Source organism: Ambystoma mexicanum, chromosome 2p (genome assembly GCF_040938575.1).
Source record: "Ambystoma mexicanum isolate Mex_15411 chromosome 2p, UKY_AmexF1_1, whole genome shotgun sequence".
Lineage (NCBI taxonomy): Eukaryota > Metazoa > Chordata > Amphibia > Caudata > Ambystomatidae > Ambystoma > Ambystoma mexicanum.
Window position 1 is genome coordinate 1,371,981,438 of NC_090923.1, and position 26,212 is coordinate 1,372,007,649.

The window sequence follows — 26,212 nt, forward strand, 5'->3', positions numbered from 1 at the left end:
TGCCCCAAGGGGTTTCGCTCCGTTCCATTGACTCAATGCACAGCTCCTTGTTCAGCTGGCACCAAACACATTGTCGAACATACTCATCGACCTTTCCTTCTGGTTTTGGGAACCATATCTTGGTTCTCAGCCTTGCTTTGGTCTTTGCGGTGCCCTGGTGGCCATTGTGAGCTAGCTAGCTAGCACCCTCCCGTTCAGTTTTCGAGGTACCACTATTTGTCTCCCCCTAGTAATAGGCCTACATCTGACCCAGACGGCCCGTGTCGGGTCTGCCACAGTGACTGTAAATCCTTGCGGCACATGTCTCTCAGCGCTGCTTTCCAGTCACCACCTTCGACGGAATTCTGTACAAGTTGGAAACATTCATCAGCCTGCGAGGCCTTGATCATCTCTTTTAGTGTCAGGGCTGTTGGCGTGGCCGCCTCTACCACTTGACGCACGTACTCCTCTCAGTCCTCCACTGACTTCCCTTTGTTGGAGATGTTTTCACTGGGGTGGCAGGATAAATAGTCCGCCGGGTTGTGGGTCCCCTGTCTGTATTGTAGCTTTACCCCAAATCAATAAATACCATGAGGGCGAGCATCCACCTCTCTATTATCGGTGGCGGTTTTGAGGAAGACCCCGTCAGAATGGGCATCAGTGGTTTGTGGTCCGTGATGACAGAGACCGGCTTGCCCAAAATGTAGATGCGAAAATGTCTGCAGCTCCACAGAATGGCCAGCGCTTCTCTTTCGATCAGAGAATATCTTTGCTCATTGTCTGTCAATGCTTTTCTGGCATATGTAATGGGTTTCATTTTGCCGTGCGAGTTAGGTTGGAGCAGTACCGCTCTGTCCCACAGCACTGGCATCTACGACCGGCTCCGATTCTTTTTCCAGGTTAAAGAAAGCCATAGTCTGCTCTCCCGTAAGGGCGGCTTTCATTGTGTCGAATGCTGTCTGTTCGGTGGTAGACCAGATCCAGGCTGTGTCCTTCTTGGTGAGGGCCCAGAGAGGCTCCGAGAGTGAGGGCGGATTTTGGATGAATCTCCCACAATATGTTACCATGCCCAGGAAGCTCCTCACCTCTGAGGGGTTCTCTGGGGGCCTGGCATCGCAAATGTCTTTCAGCTTCTTCGGGTCTGGGGAGATTCTATTAGCGTGGACGATGAATCCAAAGAATTCAATACTCCCTTTTAGAAACTCACATTTTTCCCCGGTGTAAAGTGAAACCCAGGTCTCAGATCCTTTCCAATGCCTTTTCCAGCCTGGCCATGTGTTCCGTCTCTGATGTTGCATACACCAGTATATCGTCACTGCGTAGGTTACGTAGCCTCATGTCAACGCAAATGCGGACGTCTCCTGGCTGCTTGGGCTTGGACGCCACGACAATCGGGGACACCCATGCAGTGGGCCCTCGGCTCTCTCGATGATATACGCATCTACAAAATTTTGTAGCCCCTGCTCCACTTGTGATCGTAGGTGGAACGGTATGCGCCTGTGCTTCACTGCGGTTGGCCGCACTGATTCGTCTATATGGAGTTTGATCGGCTCTCCTTTTAGCTTCCCAACTCCATGAAAGATGTCTGCAAATTTTGTAATAATCTCTTTAATGTCTGCTTCATATACCGAGTGCGCAAAATGCACAATGTCTAGCGATTCGGATACGGCACAACTCGGGAGAAAGTTTGGACTGACATTAGTCATGAAGAACTTTGCCTTGATGGTGTTGTTGGTGTGGGTGACTGGGGCTATGAACATTCCTCGGAGTGGAAGTGGATGATCTCCACCAAATGAGTATATCTTTGCTTTGGTTTCCCCAAGCGCTGGTTGCCCTCATGGTAACTCATAATGTCTTGTTGCCAGCACACACAGTGACGTGCCAGTGTCTGTCAACACAGGAGTTGGAGTCTCATAAATGTCTACCACGCATGTGGGCTGTCTCCTTTTCTTGGTTGCAGAGTCAATGTTTGTTATGAAGAACACTTCTTCTTCTTCCTCAGCAATTTGCAGCTCCTGGAACTCTTGTTCCACCACTGCTATGTTTCTTGCCCTATGCGACCCCGCGTTGCTAGCCCTGCTTGGGCGTCTCGGGATGGTGGCTGGATTGGCAGCTCTGAACATTCTGGCGAAGTGTCCTGCAGGCCCACATCGCCCGCACAACCTACTTTTCGCCAGGCACTCACTGGAGTGGGGCGGGTTATATCCACACTTCTGGCTTGGCTGTGGTGTGTCCGTCTTCCTTTGGGACCACCTTGGGCATGATGGGCTGGCGTTTGCTTGTCGTCCGATGGCAGATACCTGTTCACCCCTCACCGACTTGACTGCAGTGTCCATTCTGGTGGTGCGGCTTTCAGCCAGCTCATAGGATCTACCTAGGTCGAGGATCTGTGTCAACGTGTGTTTTGGTTTCCTGAGAACTTGTCGCTGTAGCTTCCCTGAGCTCCCCCCTCTAGGATCTGATTTCAGATCATCCCCTCCTCATTTTCCCATTGGCACGTGCCGTCCAGGAGATGTAGTCGCCCACAGAAATGGTCTAGTGTTTAATCCTCACGCTGCTTCTCTCTACACATAACGAAGCGTTCAAAGTCCAGGTTGACAAGGGGAAGGAAATGTTCTTTGAGCACATCTTTCACTGCCCGGTATGAGGTAGCAGGCGTGTTCAACGACTCGAAGATGCAGTGTAGTTCAGACCCTGCAGCATATAGCAGTGTGGCCACCTTGGCCTCTTTGTCCGTCTCACATGTTGCCCTGAAGTATATTTCCAGCTTCTTGACCCACAACAGCCACTTTTGGCCCAGTTTTGAAGGAGGGCCAGACATGTCAAATTGTGGCATGGGGGCTAGCATGCCTTGATGTCTAGGCGTGTTTCTGACCTGAAGCGGCGCAGCTGCCCCATGGGCATCGACAGCAGGATTACACATGGCTGTGGACCGCACAAGCACCTTCCCTGAACGTGAAGGCCACTGGTTCGCAGAGTCGACGACTTCTTGAGGTCACAGATGGTCCAGATGTCTCCTTTTCTTCCAGATGTTTGCGTTGGACGTCTCTCTTCCTTGGCAGGCGTGGCAAAAGATGATTGTAAAAATCTCCCTGTACTAGGGATGGCGAATGAGAAGATAGGAGCGCAGTCTCTGCATATGTGAGAGATTAGTGGGGCTCAATTGCTTCTAAAGGCTCGTCTTCAAAGGAGTAAAACAGAAAGTGGGCACCAGGGAGAACTTGCACGAATGTAGATCAGGTGCTGATGAGCTAGAACAAGACCGTTGGTGATCGTAGAGGAGGAATCGCCGTCCGTGGCTGCCCCGTGAACAGTTATGCTGACGTATTTGGCAGTAAGGCGACAGTTAGAAGAGGCGAGCAGAAAGTCCCGAAGGAAAGCCGTGTAGCCAGATGGAGGATAGTATTTTCATCTAATGTGCAGTTCGGAGAGTGCTACAATGATGAAGCATGGCATGTCACTCCACCAGCCACCGAATCGAAGAGGAAAGGGTAACAAGGAGAACGATTTCCTTGTACGTTTCCGTGAGGACAGAAGTAGAACCTATTTGCAAAGCAGTTAAGGAAGCAAAGGCAGAAGAGAATTGTTGCAGTGCCAAGAGCGCAATTAAGCGCAAAGAGTACTTGGAGCCACAGGAAGGATGGGCAAGCAAAAATAGAGGCGCGCGTGGCGCGAGGCCATGTAGGAGATTGTGGACAGATCCAAAGGGATAAATGAACATATTACAATGAGACTGGTAACAATGATATGGAAGACTAAGGGGGAGGAGTGAATCGGGCCAGTGCCGAGTAAAGGGGCGCTCGGCATGCAGGCTGAACTTGCCTCTGCAGTGGTAGAGTTTGCACCAGAGTTGCCCCAGGTGTTGGCCAGTTTGAGGTTCGGGCGAATATGATGACTGGAGTGGGAGCAATGAGGTGATGGGAGGATATTACTGTAACGTCAGAAGTATACATCAGAAGCCATTGCCTTGTGGTGAGTGGAGTCCATTTAGTGGTTTCAACGTTTAGGAAGATTTCAGGGTTGGAGCTACCTGCTTGTCTATTATGTGTGATATACTAACGTGAGGAATAGCGTGTGTAAGGATGAACCAACCTGCTATCAGAAGGTATTGTTCTGCCTGCTCTGGGTAGTGCAGCCTGCTTGTAGGATTGTGCAAAAAGATTGGGATTGCGAGTTATACAATTGGAGGTGAGTGGAGATGTTATGTGGGCGCTGCGTTATGCAATCTGCTATTGGAAGTTATTGTTGGCTTGAGGGTCTGGGAAGTTAACCTGCGAGTTGAAACTAATGTGGTTATGCAGGCCCTGCATAGTCAACCTGCGAGTTGAAGTTAAAATGAGCTCTGCAGAGATCCAACCCGCTAGTAGTAAATGTTATTTATGAATGAGGTAGACTATGCAGACTCTGCCGGGATGCAACCTGCTTATTTAGAGACATGGGGTCTATATTGTGGGCTCTGCGAAGTAAACCGGCGAATGAAATTTATTGTGGGCTCTGCTCGGATGTAACCCGCTAGTAGAAGTTATTGTCGTTTTGCAGGCTCTGGGAAGTGAACCTGCAAATGAAAAAGGTTGTGGGCTCTGTGGGGATACTACAACCTACTGTCAGAAGTTATCATTTTGCTGGCTCCAGGAAGTCTGCCTGTGAACGAGAAATGTGGGCTCTGCAGGGAAGTCAATCCTCTGATGGGAGTGAGTGTGTTACAGGTTATGCAGGGAATTCAGCATGGGCAGAGAGGCGGGTGTCGAGAACAATACATCCATACATTTAGGCAAATCTGTTAAAGAGGTTGCAGTAGCCTGGGATGCTGCAGGTGTGGCAATCAATCTGGATTCTCTTGCAGTGTGCAGAAAAGGAGATATGTTGTAACTTGCATGTGAATCAGCTTGACACCATTGTGATGAGTGGAGTCTCTGAGAGTGGAAATAGTGGAATGGGTTGGTCTGGACAACAGTGGTTATATGAAGTGTACACTTTGTGACATGTACTGGACTTAATGAAGTATAAACGTAATCCAATACATGTACATGAAAACTTAACTGGGGACATTGAAACCATCTATAACAACCATCCCTGCCATTGGTTCTCTTGATCAGTGGTCGGAGTGAGATTCGGAAAGGGATGCCTTCTGTCCACAAAAGTGCAGGGGTCAAGGTATAGACCTCCATGTCGGGGGGTGGACATGGCCGTTAACCTGTCAGCACGAGCTTAGGAAGGCTCGATCGAAGCGAGGTATGTCTGTCATTACTGGCCATGTTTGCAGCCCCGAGAAGTGGGTGATAGTGAATGGCTGCTTTTTTTCCCACTGAGATTGGCTGCGCGTATTGCACGATGCCAATCTCCTGAGGGGAAACAAAAATGGCCCATGGCATAGGATAAGCAAATAAGTCCCTTGTCCATTTACATGGTGGCTTCGAGCAAAAGGCGCTCCGGGTACGGAGCACAAAGCTCCAGTCCAGCAGGTAAGTGGGGAGGGGATGGGGTATTTTTGTTTTGGGGGACAAGGTGGATGCCTCCCTGGATTGCCTCCCCACAGTTAAGACAGTGCCACCGAGGGAAGGGCCTCGGGTGGCTGGAAAGAGCGGGTGGTATGCACTGTATTCTCGCCTGTTCTTTCAGCCACCTGATTGGCTGCGCGCCTTTCCCCGGGTGCGAGCATGCAAGCAATGTGCTGCTGTCAACTTATCATTGTGTTAAGCCTCTTATAAGGTGTTTGCTTGTGTGAACCTTCTGAGGGAGGTTAGGGGTGGAGGTGAGCTGGAGTTGCAGAGTGTTTGTCGTCATGCGCTACATTTTCACTAATCATGAATTGTGATGCAATGCAACGCAACGTAAAGAAATTCCAAAAGAAAGAGGCAAAAGACTGGATCTCTTCTCTGATAATACCATGTCAAGTTCTTACTATAGAAAGCCATAAATATAGACCCAAGACTGCTGCAGCCCAAACTGTGCATACATACAGCTACTGCAAAATGTCATTACAACAGTGCAGTGGTTTATATGTGAACAGACCAAGAGCTTGCACAATTTCCATTTTGGTGCACAGTCTCTGTGATGCTGCTCAATCTTTGTGTCTACACAAACTTTCCTTTCTGTGTGCGTTGTCTGGGTCTTAGTGCACAGCGTTTGCACAGGACTTCTGATGGCCTGCTTTTTTCATACTTTCCTTTGGTTTATACTGTCTCTGGGTTGGTATCGGGGTCCAGTGCTTTTGTGTATAGCCTTCTTTGCTCTTCTCTTCCTTAGATGTAAAGCCTTCAAACGTTCTTATTAACAAGGAGGGCCACGTGAAGATGTGCGACTTCGGCATCAGCGGCTACTTAGTGGACTCTGTGGCCAAGACGTTGGATGCCGGATGTAAACCCTACATGGCTGTAAGCATACCCGGAGAGCTTGAGTATTCTGGGTGCAGATAAACCTCCTGCTGCTTGACACGCGGAGCTCCTTGGGTTGTTTGTCTGTACTTCTCAGACCTTCTGAGGGATGTGGGCCTTGGAAGGTGTTGTATTTGTGTTCATGGATCTCCCTTTATCTTTGCAGCCTGAGAGAATCAACCCAGAGCTGAACCAGAAAGGCTACAATGTGAAGTCTGACGTGTGGAGCCTTGGCATCACAATGGTAACTACTGCAAAATGGGCCCGTCGCGCAGCAGTAGCATGTTCTGGCCAAAAGCCTAAATTGATGCGATTATACGAGCAATAGTTGTACTGGTTATATGTAATCCTTTTATTTGGGAGGCCAGTGTAGAGTGCAGACAAGTCGCACATTTCATTCTTTTTTTTTCTCCCACCCGATGGATATGGCACGTAAGTTGCTTCTCCAAAAGATGACGAGCCAATGCGCTATGACGTTTCATAGGTTGTAAAGGTGGTGGCTTTTACCACCAGCTCCCTCGGGTGGCACATTTCTTTCCTGCCTGGTTGGACTAGTGACCAAGGGCTAAGGGACGGGGCGAGGTACCACTGCCTTTGTGGATACCCGGGGAACCGGTTAGAAATGGCCAACCACTGAGTTTCCCCAATCCTGGTTGTCTCCCTTTTTACCTTCTTGTGCCAAAGCTACGGGTATTGTCGGTTATCGACTCTATATCACACCAGGACGGCCTTGAGTAGTCTCTTTGCATTTACTTCACTCTCACATGCTTAGCGTGGCTCTCGCCGGCTGTTCCCAGATTCTTCCGGCTCTGCCACGGTCTTCCAGAGGGTATTGTTTGTAAATGGATAAAAGTATATTCTGAGGGGAGTAGGAGATAAATGTAGCCTGCGAGTATCCACCATTTTGTGAGAAAGAAGGCGCTTTGTGAAACGAGGAGCTCTTGTCGCTCAAACGCAAGTAGCATCGACGTAAGAGCAAAGCTTCTGATACATTATGTAACACAAGTACACATCTTGGCAATTTCCTGAAAAGTGTGTGTTTTAATCTAAATTGTCAATGAATGGAAGTCTTTATTGTATTTCCAAACCAATAATAAAAGTGCAAAGGAAAGGGCTTGGAGTGGGGATACTTTTGGATAGAAACATGTAGTCGGTGCAGCAAGAAGTCGCTATTGTTTAGAGGACCTTTCTCTTATGACCCTGTACATGTGACCCAACTAGCTCCAAGGTTTTGGGGTCATCCCTTTTATGGTACCTGAAGAAAGTATTGTAGTAGGGGTTTGTATATCAAGAGCAGTAACTTGCGTAGACGATTGTTGACAAAAGGAGGATATCTGAGTTGGGGTTCAGATGACTGCTGCTCGCTTTCACACCTGCCTGGCATGATATTGGTTGTCTTTCTTGGCAGATTGAGATGGCCATCCTGCGGTTTCCGTACGAGTCTTGGGGTACCCCATTCCAGCAGCTCAAGCAGGTGGTGGAGGAGCCGTCCCCCCAGCTCCCTGCAGACAGGTTCTCCAAAGAGTTTGTGGACTTCACGGCACACTGGTTAGTTCTTATCTCCGCAGCCAGCGTTGCCTTGTACCACTCGCCAAGGCATGGTCCGTGGTGCCTGTTTAATGCCTTTCTTAGACTGTGCAAAGCAAACGTCTGGCGAGGCAAGCCGTTGTGCATTTCTTAGTAAATGTGTTTATATGTCTTTCAATCTGTGAAGAATGCATTTTGCTTGAAGCTCCTAATGCAGACTTCTACGGTACACAACACCTATAGCATTTGCCTCAATTTTAATCCAAGTAGTCTTGTATTCTAGCAATGTTTTTTTAACACAGCATTTTCGTGCAATTGTCGTACCATAAAGATGTATTTGAACCAATGCAAGTACCCTATCAGTGTTTTATTAAGATGCATGAGAGCATTACAAGAAGTCATTTCAAAGTATTGGATCCAAAATTTAAAGGGGGTGAAGAAATGTTGACTATCTCCAAAATGCACCGGATGAACTGGTTAACAGAGACGCATATTCAGCAGGGTTTCATCCTTTGGTATCACAGTTGGGTATCGGAGCAAATATCTTTCCTTAATAAATGGTCAATAAGACCACCTATATGGAAAGGTAAAGGGATCCAAGCAATAGAAAAGTGGTGCATTGACGCCATTTTACAGGTGGTGCCGTTTGATGGTGCTTAAAGGAACTAGATCAAAGGTATTTCAGTTGTATCCGCGTGGGAACCAATTTTATGTAGTGTGTAGCGACTCACTCTGGTGCAGTGCACTCAAGCTTTCCAGCACAGAAGGTCGCCAATGCCCTCTGAAGCCATCAGTCACCTGGATCCATTTTGGAAAGGATGAACTGCTGGGTGTTCCTTGACGGAGAGTAGCTGTCTGCAGTAAGTTCCATTCTCAACAACTGCAGGCGGCGGTGTATCCATGGTGGGGCTAGCAGGGCACTGTTACATGGTTCACAGCCCACTGCGCAGTGTTCCTCAATGGGGAATCTAATGAAACATAGACTGGGGGAAATGACCATGCCTTAACTACTTTGACATTGGGCTGCCTAAATTAAACGTTCCTGTGTTAAAATGTTTTTTTTGTTAGTCTTCACCTTCTTTACTTTATTTTAAAAAGGGCTTTTGTTTGCATTTTTGATCACTTCATTTTCCATGCTTCACGAGGGTGCTATGGACCGCCCTCCTGAAGTCCATATTTATATGCATGCTTTATATTTGTTTTGGATGTTGAAAGTTGCTGCTTGTGCAGTAGGTGCACATGAATTGCTACTGCTGTGAGTGCGGCCATTAAATCTTGTTACAGCGGGGGAATTATGGGAAACTGAGGGCCCTTTTCTATTGGTGAACAACCAGGTTCTAGGTAAGCAAATGGCAGGCTCACTTGTTCTTACTTGTACATCCTGTCCCCTTTCCTCCATCCTGTATGGGTGTCCCCCGAATGAGGACTATGACAAATCAACCTCTGGGGCGCAAGTGGTCCACGGATGAATATCGGTTTCTAAACCATCCATCTGCCCCCACATATCTAATACACAAGAAGGGATCCGAACAGATTGGAAATGCAAGTCAATTATAAACCTCCTTGTCCAATTTTGGTAACGTGGATGGAACGGCAGGCTTATCTCTGCAAGGTTGTGGATCGTTGCTTAGTTGCAACACAGCGAAAATGCGATTATTACCCAATGCAAAAGGGTTGGGTCCTGTCCTGTCAATGTTGCATACAAATATCTACTTTATTATTATCACAACAGACATTTCTAGTACATTACAAAATACAACCCACCCTGTAAAGGAATGCAGAGGACAGACCGTTTTAAAGAAGGAAAAGGGATGCACTCTGGATACATGTCACTAGAGGCCTTCGCAGAAGGACCAGGGGGAAAGAACCACAATGTACCTTCTGCTGTAGGAGATCTTGGTGCGCGATAGTGTCAAATCGGTTTCAGGGCGCTTTACAGCTTCTGCAACAGAGTTCAGGGCCGGTATCGGGCAGCAGGCAGTTCGGCGAGCGAGGCTGGAAGGACGGCTGCAGGCAGGCCTTCATGGCGGCTTAGGGTCAAGAATCGTTGTCTCATTGCTGGTCATCAGTTCTGAAGCACTGTTCGAGGTATCTCGGACAGCTTTAGTGACTACGGCGTAACAGTCAGCGGTGCAGTCGGTTGCAGCTCAAGCGGCTCAACTGGCTCGAAAAATGTCCCTTAAGGAGGATGTCGGTAGATGCTTGTCGATGCAATCCTCTTAGCTTCTTCACTGGGCTTGTCCTTTAAGGGAGACGGCACAGAGCTGAGGAGAGTGTTGCAGGCAGCTGTCCTGTCCTTGGTTTGGCTCAGAGACTCTCTGGCGCTTCCCACCAAGGAAGCTTGCTGCAGAGCCTAGCCGGGCACGCTGCGTGCTGGCTGGGTACCCGTTCTGAGCTGCTGGAGGGTGTTCAGGATTCAGTATCTTCCTTTGTTCCCGGGAGATGTTTAGGTCATGGCCTTCCTTCACTGGTGGAAGATGTAAGGCAGACTGTACCTTCAGCCAGGGTCCAAAGGGAGTTCTTCTTTCCTGCTTTTGGTGAAGCCTTCAGATGATCTGCCCAAAACAACCCTTTAAAGCGAAATGGGCCACAGTGATTTAATGTAGGCTAAGCCTACCTTAATGAACGCATCCTAGGTCCCCACCAACAATCTCCTTTATGCATGATGTCACTGGACAAGGAGGCAAAAATTATTGCGCAAGACCTCTTAGAGTCTAATGTCTCTTACATTGACGCAATGAGCAGGGGCATCTGCGTAGAAATGTGTGAATGCATGCCTCCAGGTTCTCGGCAGATGTTAAGTACATAATACTCGAGCTGCTGTTTGAGGGCCCGCAATTGTTCCATTCGTCCACGGATGATGAGTTGACAAAGAAAAAACCATTGACTCAAACAGCTAAGTCTCTGGCTATCCTCACAAACCATAGGGGCCAAGCCGTTCACCCAAAGCAAAGGCAGGTCTGACCAGAAGCTTAGTCTGACCAGAATGCTTAGAGAATGCAGGGGTTTCAAGGACTTCCAAGATAGGAGTGCCTGTTAACTGGACAGGTCCCTGAGCATGCACAGGAGGAAACGGCAGAGCCCTACAAGGGAATATTTTCATTCTCCCTCCACCTACCTCAGACACCAAAAAACAATGAAGTGCAGGTTCAAGAGCACAGCTCTCGTCGGAGAATGCTGACTCTTTCTAAACAGCTGGCAGTGCTATTTCGAGAATCCATGGATCCCAACTATAGTGTCCACAGGGTACGGACTCACTCCCCTCCTGACAACCCCCCCCCCCCCCGTTCCCGGTCACTGCTTCAAATTGGCTCCCCCGCATTAAGAAAATGTACAGCTCTGCAGCATACTGGCAGTTGAACCTGTGCCTCTTCAGGGGCTCAGGGTATATTATTCAAGAATGTTTGCAATACCCAAAAACAACAAGGCCGGCCTGAGGGTAGTTCTGGATCTCTGCTTCGTCAACCACTCCCTCCGCTCATACATTTCAAGATGGTAACGCTAGCTGAGATAGTGGAGTCGCTTTGTGCAGGAGACTCATTGTGTTCCTTAGATCTCAAAGATGCGTACCTTCATGTCCCCATATTCCAACCAAACAGGACATTTCTGCAGTTCACGATTATGAACTATCAATTTATTGCAGGGTGCTGCCATTTGGCCTCAATTCTGCTGCCCCTCGGGTCTTCACCAAATCGATGAACTCCGTGACTTGCTTTCTCAGACTGGAGGGGTCATGTAAGGGAGGCATTGTATCACAAGCATGACACTGACCGAAATTAGTAAAACTTTGATTGAAGTTTTCAATGGTGTTGGAGAAACTCCTACTTTGCTTTACAGCTAAGATGGGAGTAGTCTCGAACATCAAATAATAAATAAAACAGTCCTAGTTAAGGCCGTCAAATCAAAATGGCAAATTTGTATGTAAAGGAAAGTCGGTGTCCAAATATAAAGAATAAGGGCACTTTGTTTGCCAACCTGGAAAGGGGAAGGAAAGCGAGAGAACGCTGATGCATAGCAACCTGACCAGAGTCAACAACACGGCACAGGTTGGCCTTAAGGTCCAACAATGCAGTCTAGGTGCCGTGATTCGCACTAAAGCCAGATTGCAAAGAGCCCAAAAGCTGATTTTCCTCAATATGTTTCTGAAGCTGCAGTTCAGTCTAAACCTTCAACCGCTGTGCATCCCGCCAAACCCAGAGCTTTCTTCCATATTTTACCTTCGATTTTTTTTTTCTTCAGAAAGCTGGTTTCTCGAACGGTAAATACCTCAAGGCCATAGCATAAGCTCGAAACCAGATCCGCTTCATATAGTTTAGTTAAACCTTCAATGGAGTATCCACTTCTTGTTCTCACAAAATTAAGAACTGCCATAAAGCGTCTTTTCAGTTTGAATCTGAAATTGCTGGGGGCCTTTATACAGCATAAGAGTGTCAGATATAAACATACCGAGATACACATAAGAGTGAGCAATCTCTATTTTACTTAATTCTAATGACAGTGTGATTTATACAGCATAAGAGTGTCAGATATAAACATACCGAGATACACATAAGAGTGAGCAATCTCTATTTTACTTAATTCTAATGACAGTGTGATTTATACAGCATAAGAGTGTCAGATATAAACATACCGAGATACACATAAGAGTGAGCAATCTCTATTTTACTTAATTCTAATGACAGTGTGATTTATACAGCATAAGAGTGTCAGATATAAACATACCGAGATACACATAAGAGTGAGCAATCTCTATTTTACTTAATTCTAATGACAGTGTGAAATTACGGTACTTTCTCATTTTATTCCCAATCGGCATCATTTTTGTTTCATGTTCGTTAATAATCAGGTTATTTTCCTTAGAATAATCCAAAAGGCCAACCAGACTATGCTGTAAACCAATAGGGGTTTTATCCAATAATGTGTCATCGGCATAGGCGAGCCACCGCCAACCTTGGGAGTGAAGTACTTACAAGCATCAATTTTCTTTCCCAAATCTGACAAATATAGATTATAAAGCGTGGGGATCAAGGACGGCTTTGCAACATAAACCGTTAGAGCCTATGGCCTCAGTGTTCGTCAAATGGGTCACGGTGAAGGCGGTTCTGCTGATGGCAATAACTTTGGCACAGAGGGTTAGTGAAATCCTAGCCCTTTGAGCTTGCAAGCCATTCAATTTTCCACAAGGATATGGTGGTCTTCCGCACCCACTCTAGGTTCTTGCCCAAGGTAGTCTCTGCCTTCCTTTTAAATCAGTAGATTTGTTTACCAGTTTTCTTCCCGGAGGCAGAGACGTCGCTGCATTTACTGGATCTGCGGAGGGTTCTGAAGTTCTACATCTGGTTGTCAAAACATTTCAGAAAGTCTGATACGTTGTTTATCACGTTTGGAGGTGCGCCGCGCCAGGGGCTCAAGCATCCAAGGGCTCCACTGCCAGGTGGATGGTTTTTGCCATCTCAGAGGCGTATACAGCAATGAAGAAAAAGGTTCCAGCAGGTATTCAAGCACATGCTGTACATGCCAAGACCACGTCTGCGCCTTTCCAAAGGCATGCCTTTTAAGTGGTAATCAGCAAGGTAGCAACTTTGGCTGGCCATCAGCATTCTGGAGGCACTATCCATTAGACACCAGCTCCAGGAAAGATGCAGAGTTTGGACAGGCAGTTCTTAATCTATTTCCCTCGAGCTAGGTTCATACCCCGCCCAGTCACGGTTTTCGGGGACTCACCCATACAGGATGGAGGAAAGGGGACGGGACGTATGAGTACTAAAATTAGTCACTGTGGTGACTTAAAGTAATCGTAGTCCTAAGTCACCTTTCCTCCATATGTCGCACCCGCCAGCCCACGCTGGTAGACCAATGACTCTGACATGAATAGCCAGATCCAACGTGAAAAAAGGAGACTGATGTGAGGTGTCGGAAGGCGGGGCTAGTAGGCATGTCCATGCACGAGGCCGTTCCCCCGTGCGCTATACACAATTCAGGGAAGCTCATTTTTTCGCTGCTTAAGGTTTCTGGTACCGTCCCCATTGTTGGGTTAGTGCCACCCATACAGGATGGAGAAAAAGGGGACTTAGGAGTAAGGACTCACTACAGTGAGTAACTTTTATTTTGCGTGTAATGTTGACAATAAGTTTGAAAATCTAGTTGGGCAGTGCCACTCTGTCATGTTATTGCGAGTGTGGGCATTCAGTTTACATCTTTGAATTGTTTGGCATCTCCAGTTGTGAAATTTAGTCCCCCCCTCCTCCACTGATTACAAAAAATAATTTCATACATGGAAAGTAACGATTTGTTTCACCATTCTCTCTTCTTCTAGCTTAAGGAAGAAGGCAGCAGAGAGGATGAGCTACCTGGAACTCATGGTGAGTGCGGCATATCTTGTCCTTTGTGTAGCCAGTGTGAACATATGAAGTTTGGATTCACGTGGGAGGAAATGGGGATGTTGTAGGATTGGGGTACAGAAGTTAATCTAAACGAACTTGTAGTGTGTTGGATGAGTGAATTGGGATGGAGGTATGATGTTGTACTGCAGGTACGTTTTACTGATGTGCATTAAAAATATTCAAATGTAAACATTAATAAAAGTGTTAGATATTTTTGTTTTTTGTATATAGTAATGGACTTTCTTATTATGGACTAAGCAGCACATAAGCCAGGAATCTAAATTCAGATTGAATAAGCACGAGCTAAAAGCAGCTCCTGAGTGTCAGCATTAACCCGTGACCAGAAGCTACTTACTCAGAGTTCCTCAAATCTAACTTCCATACACGGTGCAAACGGATCATTTTGTCCATTATTCATGAATCCTTCTGCTTTAAATATCGTACAGGTGTGGCCTAAAGTTTAATTATATCTTGTCCCAAACACACACAGGTAAATTCATGCAAATGTGTGCTTGTTAGGTATCCGTTGACCTGAGAAGCCTTCTAGGCTAAACGCTAAATAACTCTGCTCTCTTCAATTTCGAACCATGAATCAAGCAGTCACTCAGGTAGAATGCCATTTCTTGGACTGTCTACAAGGGATGTAGGTTAAAAAATCGAGTACCAAAAGATCGAATTGCAAAATTGTGAACCCCACTTGTTGGCATTTTGTAACTCGATCTTTTGTTGTATTTTTTTGTCCCCTCCACGCATGTAATGTATAAGGGGCACACCCCCGCGAACCCCGAAGCCCATAATACCGAACTAGGGGAGCGGGGGACACCCCCGCAACCTGTGCACCCCTTGTTCGGTATTTTGGGATTCATTCTTTTCAACTAGACCGAATGCACACTAATTGTGCATTCTGCCTTTAAAAAAAAATCTTTTCGTGCAAACCCGTCTCCATGCATTAAACAAAGCGTGAAGCACTTAGCATAAAGAATGACATTTCCTTATAAGGAAAGGCTGGCCAAAACATACTCATTGTAATGATCCCAGGTAGCCCAAGTTACAAATGATGGCTTTAAACTCTAGGGAAAGGGACAGGAGAGCATGGAAATCATTTGCACTTGGATCCTTGCAAGTGTTGCCTCTTGACATTAAAGGTTCCTCCTCTACTCTGTGTCATCCCTTATGTATCCTGGTAGGTCAGTGGCGAGCCGGGGAACAGTGCTAGAAGCCTTCAGCAGAACGTTCTATAGGTCGCCAACTTTCACTGTTTTACCCCCTTCCCTCAAGCCCCTCAGTCTGCCCCCCACCGCCTGATTGTTTTGCTTTTCCAAAATCATTTTATGGCAATTTATGAGCTACAAATAAATGAGCAGAGGAGCCAACCCCAGAGATAGGGGTGCATGGTTCATGGCATTCGAGACAAAGGATTTTACTACATACCGAACATTAACATCTAGTAACTTTGTTATGTTCTCAGATTAGACACCATATATATTTAAACACTACATTGCTACTGCTTTCTCCTTTGCCCCACTTGTGGGGCTAGTGCCACTCAACTGGGTTGAGCAAAAACTTTTTTATGAGCCTGTTCTAAAAGACCACGCTAGGGGGCGAAGCTCTGTGATTCTCACATTCTATCTCTCGTGTGTGCTTTTTCATAGTTTCCATTTCTTTCTACTGACAGACCAGGACTGGTGCCTGCTCTGCCATTCTGTTTTTGCCCTTTGATTCCAGCGACCAGATACTTGTGCGATTTCTGCACTTATTATTTTTCTTCTCCTCTTGCTGAGTGAGAGTTCCTGGTGCCTGATGGTCACTCCCTGTTAAATCGTGCTTGCAGTGCTTGCATACGGCAGGGCCCTGCCCATTGCACATACATTCTTTGATTGAATCCCTTCTACTGCTGAAACCAGATCTCTCTACAGGGCATGCCTAGCTTCCTTCATACAGGGGGCAGTCACCTGGTGAGCTACTTGGAAGAAGGGGGATTCTTCCAATATGAACTATAATTCTTTGCCATTGAAGGGAGACATGCTGTCCTTTTAAATTGAGTTGTTTACTTTTTGTGCATCTGGTTAAGGGACTTAGTTTCTGATAGCAAGCCACATGTTTCTCAGGAATGCAGTCTGAGAGAGTGCCACCAATACTGTACAGCAGTCCATGCTCTTTCCTTAGTGTTTGTTATTAGGTTTCGACTGAAGCAACAGCAGGTGTTGGCCAGTCTCCTGACAAATTTACTTTTACATCTATTACTAGGGGTTATTTGGAGACTTGCATGAAACCAGCTAAAGCCATCCACAAGGGCACTGCTTACTTCCCAGTATACTTTGCTTCAAAATGAGTCCTTCATGGCCAAAGGGAGCCTTTTGCTAAGCTAGCACTTGCCCAGAATACACCATATCTGTTTTTAAAGAAGAAATCCCATTTAAAAAAAACATAATCCCCCTGGCACGTTCATAAAAAACACAATTGAAAAGCTTGCAGTGTGAAAACTCCTCTTCTGGATTCAGGTTCCTTAGGTCTGCTTCTTGAGTGAAACCTCTGCGTGTAGTATTGTTTGTTCTTAATTAGCTCTCTGCCGACTACGAGTGTCCAGTTATTTAGCTGCCTGTGTTACCAACTCCTGCTAGACACAAGTTTACCTCCAAACCTATTACTATTATGGAGCCTGGGGAGTATCCCCCTCTTGTTTTGAAGAGGCACCCCATTCTCCTTTACTTAACATCTTCCCTTTTTGTGGATACTACTACTGCAGTGGGGCCCTCCACTCACTATGTTCTTCGCCACTCCACTTACAAGACTCTTTGAAATCTCAAGAGCTGAATCACAGAGAAGCTGTCCAGTCAACCTCCAGCAGCTGCAAAGTCGCTTTCACATATGTGTCTTAATCCAGATTGTTTTCGGTTGCAGTGACCTCCAATTTGTTTGAAAAATTTGAAAGCACTTTGGACATGTCTGAGCACCAGCCTTGAGTGCCTGTTGCACAACCCCCAGAGTGTTCCTTGCTTCCCAAACCACTGGGTCCACTCTAGGAGTGTACCGATACAAGGGTTCACTGGACCTCATGGGTGTTCATGCATCCCTCTTTTAGACATCTTTATTAAATGGATACAATGAGGATTAATAGAAGACTAGAGGTTTACACAACAGTCACTGTCAAATAGGTTTACACCTTGACTATGAACGTAACTGTGCTGCAGGTGCAGGAGGATGTATTTATCCCCTCTGCTGTGATGGAGACTCCCTGCAGGGGTCTGCAACCTGCAGCTCTCCAGATGCTTTGGACGACATGATCCCTCACCATTGACTTTGCCTGGATGGTCTGATGGGATTTGTACTCCAAAACAATTGGAGAGACGAAGATTGCACACTGTTGCGCTAAAGGGACGCCCTGTGTGGACAAAAGAAGTGAAGAATCCGAAGTTCACTAAAGTGATCTACAAGTCCCTCACTACCATAGAGACTGAGACTGAGACCGAGATGAGGGCTGAAGAGGCATGTAGAAGTAAAGGACCGGCAAATGGGCCTAAAAGCCTTTGCTAAGGTTAGGCATTTAACACTAAGGGCCTGCACCTGCATTCAATTGCCCCACCTGAGAGGCATAAAAGGTGGCACAGGAAGCAGAAGAGAGAAGGAGCTGGAAGGTTGGCAATAGTAGGAGAAGCGCATGAGGCTGGCAGTTCACGAGGAAGTGTGATCACTTGGGACGCGGGGACGAGAGAACTGCAGATTTCAACTGAAGGTTCTGAGTTGGTCACAGGACCAACTCACCAACCCTGTCTGGCTGTGGCTGCACTGTGAGAGACTTGATGAAGTTAATGGTTTCCTCGGGTGCACCTAATAGCTGTGACTGCAGAGCTGAGGTTGTGTAGCAACCTGAGGCCCGTGTGCATAAGCAAGCCGAGGGACAGAGGAGAAAAGGAGACTCCTCGTGGTTGAGGCCAGACCGGAGACACCTATGCTGCAGAGGGGTGTGGTTCCCAAGAGTGCCTGAAGCAGTAGTAGCAGGAAGAAAAGTCTGTTAAGTGGAAGCCGCCATAACCGCAGTGTTCTTCGAGCCGGTGAGTGAAGCTCCGTACTCCCAATTCTCTGAAAACTCCTTGCCAGTAACTGTAACCAGCTCAATTAGAACTTGCCTAGAAGTGGGAGCGAGGAAAAGTTGTTAGTTGCCTTGGAAAGTCTTGAAAACAAAGGAAATGTATCACATGCATGTTTAATCCAAGTCAAATTGTAAATAACTTTACCGAATGTTGTCGCATATATCCTATTAAGAGGGAGAATGCTGTTTCGATCACTCGAACTGTAGAAGCTGACTTGCACGAATTGTTACAAGAACGATTACATCAAAGAAAGGTTGCCTATGGATGGTTGTGATTCCCGATCCAAGTATCACCATGTATGAATGAAATGGAACGCAAGTCCTTACAGTTCTTTGAAGTTAAAATGTACCATCAAAGAGTGGTCGTGTACACCTAAATCTGTTTCCCTTGTGAACCCCAAATCTTGTAACATCCAGAACAAGTACATTGTAATTGTAGAAGTTGCTGACCTAAAGAGAAGAGCAAGCTTTACTCAATCCACTAGGTGAATCTTTTCAAAGTGAAACCACCCCTATTAGAATCTAACCACCTATATTTCAAAGTTATTAAAAATCTGGTGTCCTCTGATACAAGGGTGACAAGGTTATCCAGAGCTGGAAGGGTCGCAATACAGCTTTGGGGTAGCTGCTGGAACCAAGAAGGTGTACATAAAGCTGGGGAAGGGAGCTGGGTGCCTGTGAAGATCCGATTTAAAATCTGCTGAGACCGTTGCAGCTGAGCGATAAGCAGTCTGGAAGCAAAGGTAGACTATAGTGGTAGCTGTAAAATGAGGCAAAGAGGCTGCCCCTTTCTTATGGCAAAAGAATGAAGAGTGCATTGCCTACCTGTGCAGGTCGGAGAGTCTTGTCTTAAGTTGCCTAACAAAAATCTCAAAGTATCAAGTTGCAGCAGAGCTAACAGAACTGTGGTGGTTTATACTATTGTCAGAGAACATTAAATTGAAGGTGCTTGAAGCAGTAGTACACTGTGAAGTAAAGGTGCCTGCATCTACAGTGGCAGTAGCAGAAGAGAGTTCAGGGGAGAGCAACACCCTAGGAAGAAGCATCCTGACAAGTTATACCAAAGACGCTGTAGAGCTTAAAGTATGGACATTTGTTGAAGCAGAAGTGGTACTATTGTTTTTGAACTTTGTCAAATCTATCCTGGAAGAAGAAGGAACATTTCAACTAACAGAGAAAGAACAGTTACCAGTGGATTTTTGTTTGGGTGAACATGTGTTTCATTTGGAACTTTCAAGAACTGGTTCAAAATGTTACTTTAGTTTGTGAACACTTTGAGACATTGACTTTGGACATTCCTGGGAAATGGATCTACCCAGGCCAAGTGAAAGTTATCCAAGTCAATGGTTATTTGGTAATCATTAATTTATGTTGTTTGTTTTACTTTGAATGTTCTGCTTAGTATGAGGGCCAGTTTTGTATATGCTAGGAGATTTTGCCTTAGAATCTAGACGAGGTAGGGACCTCCTGGTAGAGTAGGCTTAGTTAGGTTTTCTTTGCATATTCTTGCATTAATAAAATGTCAACTACTGAGAAAACTAGAAGCAGTTGTCCGCCTCGCGTTAATGAGCCCTCACAGCACCCACTAGCTATGGGATTGTGACGACACACTCTGGATTTTCCCCAAGCTGCTTAGCTAGTCTTTCTCACCAGATGTGATATTTGATTATGGTTTCAGGTGCATGTGATCCTGGAAAGGGCCATGAAGGTGTCTACTTGCAGTTAGCTTTTGATGCCATTGATTAATCAACCATTGGTCTTTCCTCTGGCACAACTACTGAGCTGGAAACCTATGACGAATACAGTCATTGGCTTTCCATTGTATCTAATAAGCCTGCTCCTCTCTACCGCAGGTGGTGTGATCGAGTCAAATGAGACATGTGCATGTGAAGGGTGCAGTGCTAATATTGTCTCTTCCTGCAAGAGTACTTGCCAACATGTATGCATACTCTATAGTTTCTACCATAAAGAGGCATCGACTTGCATGTCCCCGAGATGACCTTTCTGGCTGATGGCCCTCCATGTCTGTATGAGTATTTGGGCCAGGCCAAGAATGTAAGCACTTTGCAAATTCGAATCCCACTGCAGCCCTTCATCCTTCTGAGGTCACCAAAGTGATCACCATTACACTGGGTATTGCAGTGCATATAAATGCAAGGATTCAGGCATGAAGCTCTGTAAAAGAACACAGATTATCATCCTTGAAGCCTTTCTGTATCCAACGGTTTTTTCGGGAAGTTATAATTCAACTTAATCTATGTACAAGAGCAAATGGTTCCAGTGCTGTCCTTGCACCTAGTAAAAAAAAAAAAAAAAGTCCTCCCACTCGCTGTCTTGGGATGATGGCTCTGGGGCAATATGCTTGCCTTGGAAGCAAGACGACAAGGAGTTACACGGGTTCGATCCCCGGGTCCGAGCATTAGAAACCTCTGGGTATTAAGCACGTTATAAATAACATATCATATCATTAGCCCTTTTGCCAATGCCAAATCCATTACCTGCTAGGCAATCAAAGCTTAAAGATTTACCCCATCAGAGTTTTTTTTGTAGACCAACCACGAATGGGCATTTTTAATGGACTCCTGTATATGCTCCCGACCATTTGGAACTTGATCATTGTATTGTTCTTAAGGACAGTCACCTCTTAATAAATATTAGCACTCGGGATAGAGACGCTTGCTAATCGAGTGGCCGGGAACGCCGGTGGAATCTACCAGTAACTGCATGTGTTCTCACCTGATCACCAGCAACTCTGTCCCAGCTGTGAAGCTTTTGGTGTACTACCCCAAGCTCCCTCTCGTGGCTGCCAACCCCCTTTACCACCCTCGGTCCCATTCCCCCAGTGTTCTACCTGCCACCCCCAACTGGAGTCCCTACCAGGCCAGCCCCCACTTAACTTCCTTCTGCTCCTTGTCTGCCACCTCACTTGCTGCCGTGGAATAAGTATAGACTCTTACTCACATTAGTATTTTCTGTGATGTCCATCTGTTAATATTTTTTTAGTATCCGTGGTTTTGATTTCTCTCCCCCCTCCCCTAAAAAAGAATTAAGCTAGTTGGTGATAATTAGTTATCACTCCTTGTTCAGGGCAGGCAGGACTGGTAATTGCTCCAAGCCCGTCACTAAGCTAAGAGTCCTAAAATCTAGTGAGCCGAAAATTACATCCAGTAATTCCATTGTTACTCTTCCATGACTCTGCATTAACTAAAGGTTTACTCTTTAGGCAGATACAAGTGTTGGGGACTGAGAGTGGTGAAGCTATAGTACTCCATATGTGGGCACAGGCATGCCTTTACTGCTTCACTTTTAAAATCTACTTTTTACACTGGGATGCACTTCTGACAAATGGGTAATAAGAGAAACACCTTAAAGACCATGGTTACTGGAACTAGTGGTTTGGAGCTTTTTTCCAGGGTGTGCATTTATGCAGAATTCCCTCCTGGATTCTTTTCTCAATTCTTCTTACTGTTGATACCCTCTTAGGGCTACCTGTTTCTTGACTACAGGGGAAATTGCTCCTGAATAGCTCTTGGTCCTTTATCTCTTTCCTGCAAGTTGGATTTCCTACTTTGACCAGGAAGTTCACTACTGAGACACCCTTGATGTTTAGGACTCTTGACACCACTGTGACGAGGAAGTTCTCTCTTGATGTATTCCCTTCTTTGAAAGTAGGCTTGGTATTTAGGGAGACTTTCCCTGTGAGTCTCTTGCCTTTTTCACCCTTGGCTATCAGCCCCAGTGTGCGGCTTCTATTTTCAAGGGATACTGGACTCTTGGTCTTTTGTGTATCACTGTGATAAAGGAGACCACTTCCGAATAACACTTGACTCTTGGTCCTCTGGATAGAATTGGGACAAGAAGATCACTTCTGTGTTACATTTGATGCTTTATCTGACCTGAGCATTCCCCCAAACCCTACCCGGGTCTCCCGCAACTCCTTTTACCTTGGCTGTGGTTGGAGTGTGTCTCCGGTTCTTCCTGGGGTCTCGGGTCGGCTTCTCGCTCACGTGTTTTCTGCATGTCTTTCCTCCTTGGTTCCTGTTTCGGTGCCGCTCCGCGGCACTGTTCTTCTTGCAGTGATCTGGGTGTAGTTTCTGAACCACTCACGGGGTTCGTTCAACCACTGACGTCCTTACAGTGGATGTTGGAGTCAGGTCCGTCCCAACTCACAGAGAGCCTCTCCGCCTGCTGCTTAGGGCTCTCTTTCCCTCTCTCTCTCGCGAGGGCTGACTGCATCTCATGAAGTCCTCTTTCCCAAATTCGAATCTCCTGGGTCGGTGTCTCGGGACGCCAGCTTCCATCGCTGCGGCAGCAGGCCCGGCTGCCTGTTCCCCGAGACACTGAGTCCTTCTGCATTCTCTACTTTATGCAGCGGGTTCTGCCCCGTGTAACGTCAAAGTCTCTTTCAAGTTGTTTCGAGGTCCTCTTCATACTTCCATGAAGGCACCTCGTTGCAGTCTTTTGGCTATTCACCCGAAGGTTATTCTTCATGTTTCCCTGCATCTTCTGCGTCAGTTGTGTTGGATCTTGCAGGTGACAGAAGTAACCTTACAACAGCACACAGTAGTACTCTTGGGATGGTCCCCATGAGGGGGGAGGCTCTCCCTATGAGGTCCTCCCGCATGTTACCCTGTTACCCCCCCCCCCTCCCCGGGGGACTTTTGGGTAGCGACCTCACCTCCCTAGCCTCATAGGTAAGGGCTTCCCTTTGGGGCCGGGGCGGCGGGAAGTGACAAGAACCCGTGAATCATCACAGAATATTCTGTCCAACCTGCCTCTTGAAAGCTCAGACAAGGGGGATAGAGTTCTGCTTGCTTGTTGGCTATAGGTCCCGGGGTTATCCAGCTTTCTCAACCTGGTGACTCCAGACTCCTATGTATATAGAGCGTTTCTCGCTTTACCACCAGTGGTTTATGCCTAATGGAGATATATCGCTCTGCACTCCTTTTTATCTTTTCCTCGTCGCCCCTGCCGTGGATGCTGCTTAAGCAGTGGAACCTTCCTGTAAGATTTTTCCTGGCCTCTCCCTATAGGGGACTCTTTCAACTGTCAAAAACGCTTACCTGCAGAGGATATCCCTCAATGACCTCCTACCCCCAGTTTTAATCTGATGTCTCCTAGGGTTTTAGCTCCCTGCTTTATCTGCCTGGTGGATTGGGCATCCTGAGGTTATCGTGTCCCTGCTTGCTCTCTGCAACTGCTTGTCAAATGGCTGCCACGTTTCTCTCTGTGCTTTCTCTTTAACTCCCCTACAACTGACTGGGGGCCTTCCTTTTATGCCCAGTCGGCTTCTCATTTACTCCAGGGATAACCTTTCGTTAGGTAAAGCTTTCAGCAAGTCAGGTGTTGGCCATCTTGGCGCCAAGTGAAAGACATGCAGTTCTTCTGTGCTCAGCGCCACCTACCTTGCTGTCCCACTATCTGTGTTCTGCTGTGCATCTCGGCTGCCTGTCGATCTGCAACACTTCCTCTCTTCTTTACAGCCTCCCAGATTGTAGTCCTCAGCTCATGGTTGACTCATTACCAGCCTAGCTTGCAGCTATTCCTGCATTATTTTGCAGTTTGTCAACAGGTTTTAATTTCCACTGTGGGTTTGTCTTTTGGTTTGAGGCTCTTCTCAAAGACTCCTTTGCAGGGTCCTCCACAGGCTGCAAACATCATGAGGTGCTCTGGGGGAATGCTGATGTAGTCCAGTGCATTTTTGCTCTAGCCTGCTGGTGGACCCTTACCACAGTAGGGACGCTTCATGCCACTCGACCACCAGACCAGCTGTTGAGGAGACATGGATACCCAGAGATCTGCTACCATCCGGAGTTCCTCAGAGCTACCACCTGAATGACTCGGGGCAAAAATGTGTCAAGGATAGCAAGGACCCCACCCCTTGAATAAAGATACAGCACAAATGAGGATTGTTAGCCTCTCAATTTAATGGAAATAGTAAATATGTAAATGCAGTGCAATCGAAGGGCTACCACTCCTGGACATTATGCCCCAGCTGACTGAGTTTTAAGTTGACCTTCACTGGTAGCGTTCCCAGCTCAACCCCACTTCACTTGGGGAGCTCGAAGGATGCATCAATTATGGGCTGCGTGAGAATATGCCAACAAACCCACTTCCCTGCGGAGGGGAGCTCTCTTTATGTTGTGTAACTGCACCCAGTATTTCCTAGGCAAAGGCCCATCGAATGGCGACCAGAACCTTGTCACCAGCCCATCCCAGTCATGGCCCCATAGATGGGGCCTTAACCGATTCCTTGAGCCATGGCTGGAGTGGTGTCACCACCCAAAGATGACATCCCCAAGAGGAACCTGCATAAATAACTAGTCTAACCACTACCACCGGAGAACAGCTGTATCCTTTCACAGTGTGATATTTAACACATTAGCTTAAATAAAAAAAGGCATGTTCTATTATTACAAGTATATCTGGCCTTGTGTGTTTAAGAATCCATCCGGCCCTGCTCTGTCGCCGATCGCTATGAGGAGCGTCTCCAGGGGTGTTGCTAGGTCTGGAAAAGATCTGGGGCCACGCTAATGTCGAGACTGTCGGGACTCTGGGCTAGCTAGTCTTTTGGTTATAGCCCCTGAGCTTCTATCCGGCATACAACCAAAAGACCCAAGGCTAGGCCCGCTGTCCAGAGTATGTTCTGTCCACGCACCACTGCATGCCTGGGACCGTGCTTGCCCACAGGTCTCCTTACCCTGGCCTTTGTGCCGCAAAGGTCTCCTTTGTCTTCTGCCCAGGCCACCACATACCAGGCCAGGGAAGCACAATATGGGTATTTCTTGGGCAGGCCATGACACTTTTGATGCCTCACGCGACCCAACGGCACGTCCTCCCAGTGCATCTGTGCTGCACTGCCCATCATCTCTGTACTGGGGCAGGCTGGCAATCCTGGCTACTCCTGCATTCTGCGAGCTACCACTCGCACCCAAGCACCATCCTGTACCGCAGCCATCTACTCCAATGGACCTTTCCGCTCACTGGGTCCGGGCTGGATCTGCCTTCCTCACGATCCTGGTCAGTGTAATGGTCGACCACTCTGCTCACCCTATACATTCAATTCCACCGGGACGGGGCAGGGTTAAGTCGTTCCGCAGCAACCCCCTCCCCCCACTCCAAGAAGACATGCTGCTATTTCCTTCTTCTCTGTGCTACTTCCAACCACCTTAGTTCTTTTCTCTTCTCCCTCTCTTCCTGCCAGCATAGGGCCAGCCCGCTGTCTCTGCTCACTGCATGCCTGCCCATTATTCCCACCCTCAAATATTCCATTGCCTCCTTTAAGCATAGTGCTAGAGCAATCTATCAAACAGGTTTATCCAAAACCATAAACACTGTCTTTGTTGAATACAAAGTAGGCAGTTGAAAAGCTTAGGTCTGTGGCCCAGTAGCAACCTGAAATGGAGGCAGTGGTGAAATGTATAATCAAAACCAAGATGTCAATTTGAGGCGTATTGCTTGGGAAGAGCATGCACCCCTTAATGGTGGACGGGAGCCTATCAAGGCTCAACAGGCCTGACCCACTACGAAAGCTGTACAATGGACTAGAAGTCATCCTGGATCGCAACTTGTAGCTAGCCCCGGCTGGATGTGCCCGCTACTGTAAAGTGATGTCAAGGGTGGTCATAACGGGTGCCTGATGAGGGAAGACATCTGTGCCTTCCGCCAGGTCACTGTATTATGAGAACAAGTGTTGAAGGGTCAAAGGGTGAAATCTATTAAGGGGGTTCACTCAGAATATCATTACCCGGGCATTTGAGGGCATGTCAAATTTACAAAAGGTCCAGGTGAGAGGTTACAGACGGATTGTGCTTGGCGGATAGCCTCAGGTTTATGTGAAAACCAAGGCCCTTCCAGCA

General features: G+C 46.9%; 1 protein-coding gene across 4 annotated transcripts in view; it reads left to right on the plus strand.

The window, feature by feature from the left end:
• MAP2K3 (mitogen-activated protein kinase kinase 3) overlaps positions 1-26,212 on the plus strand; it is a 371,386-nt gene that overhangs the window by 343,073 nt on the left and 2,101 nt on the right. For all 4 annotated transcript variants that reach the window (XM_069645769.1, XM_069645767.1, XM_069645768.1 and 1 more), the window contains 4 exons: positions 6,226-6,353; positions 6,520-6,597; positions 7,762-7,901; positions 14,197-14,242. In XM_069645769.1, the coding sequence (XP_069501870.1) occupies positions 6,226-6,353; positions 6,520-6,597; positions 7,762-7,901; positions 14,197-14,242 (392 nt within the window). The remainder of the gene's footprint in view (positions 1-6,225; positions 6,354-6,519; positions 6,598-7,761; positions 7,902-14,196; positions 14,243-26,212) is intronic.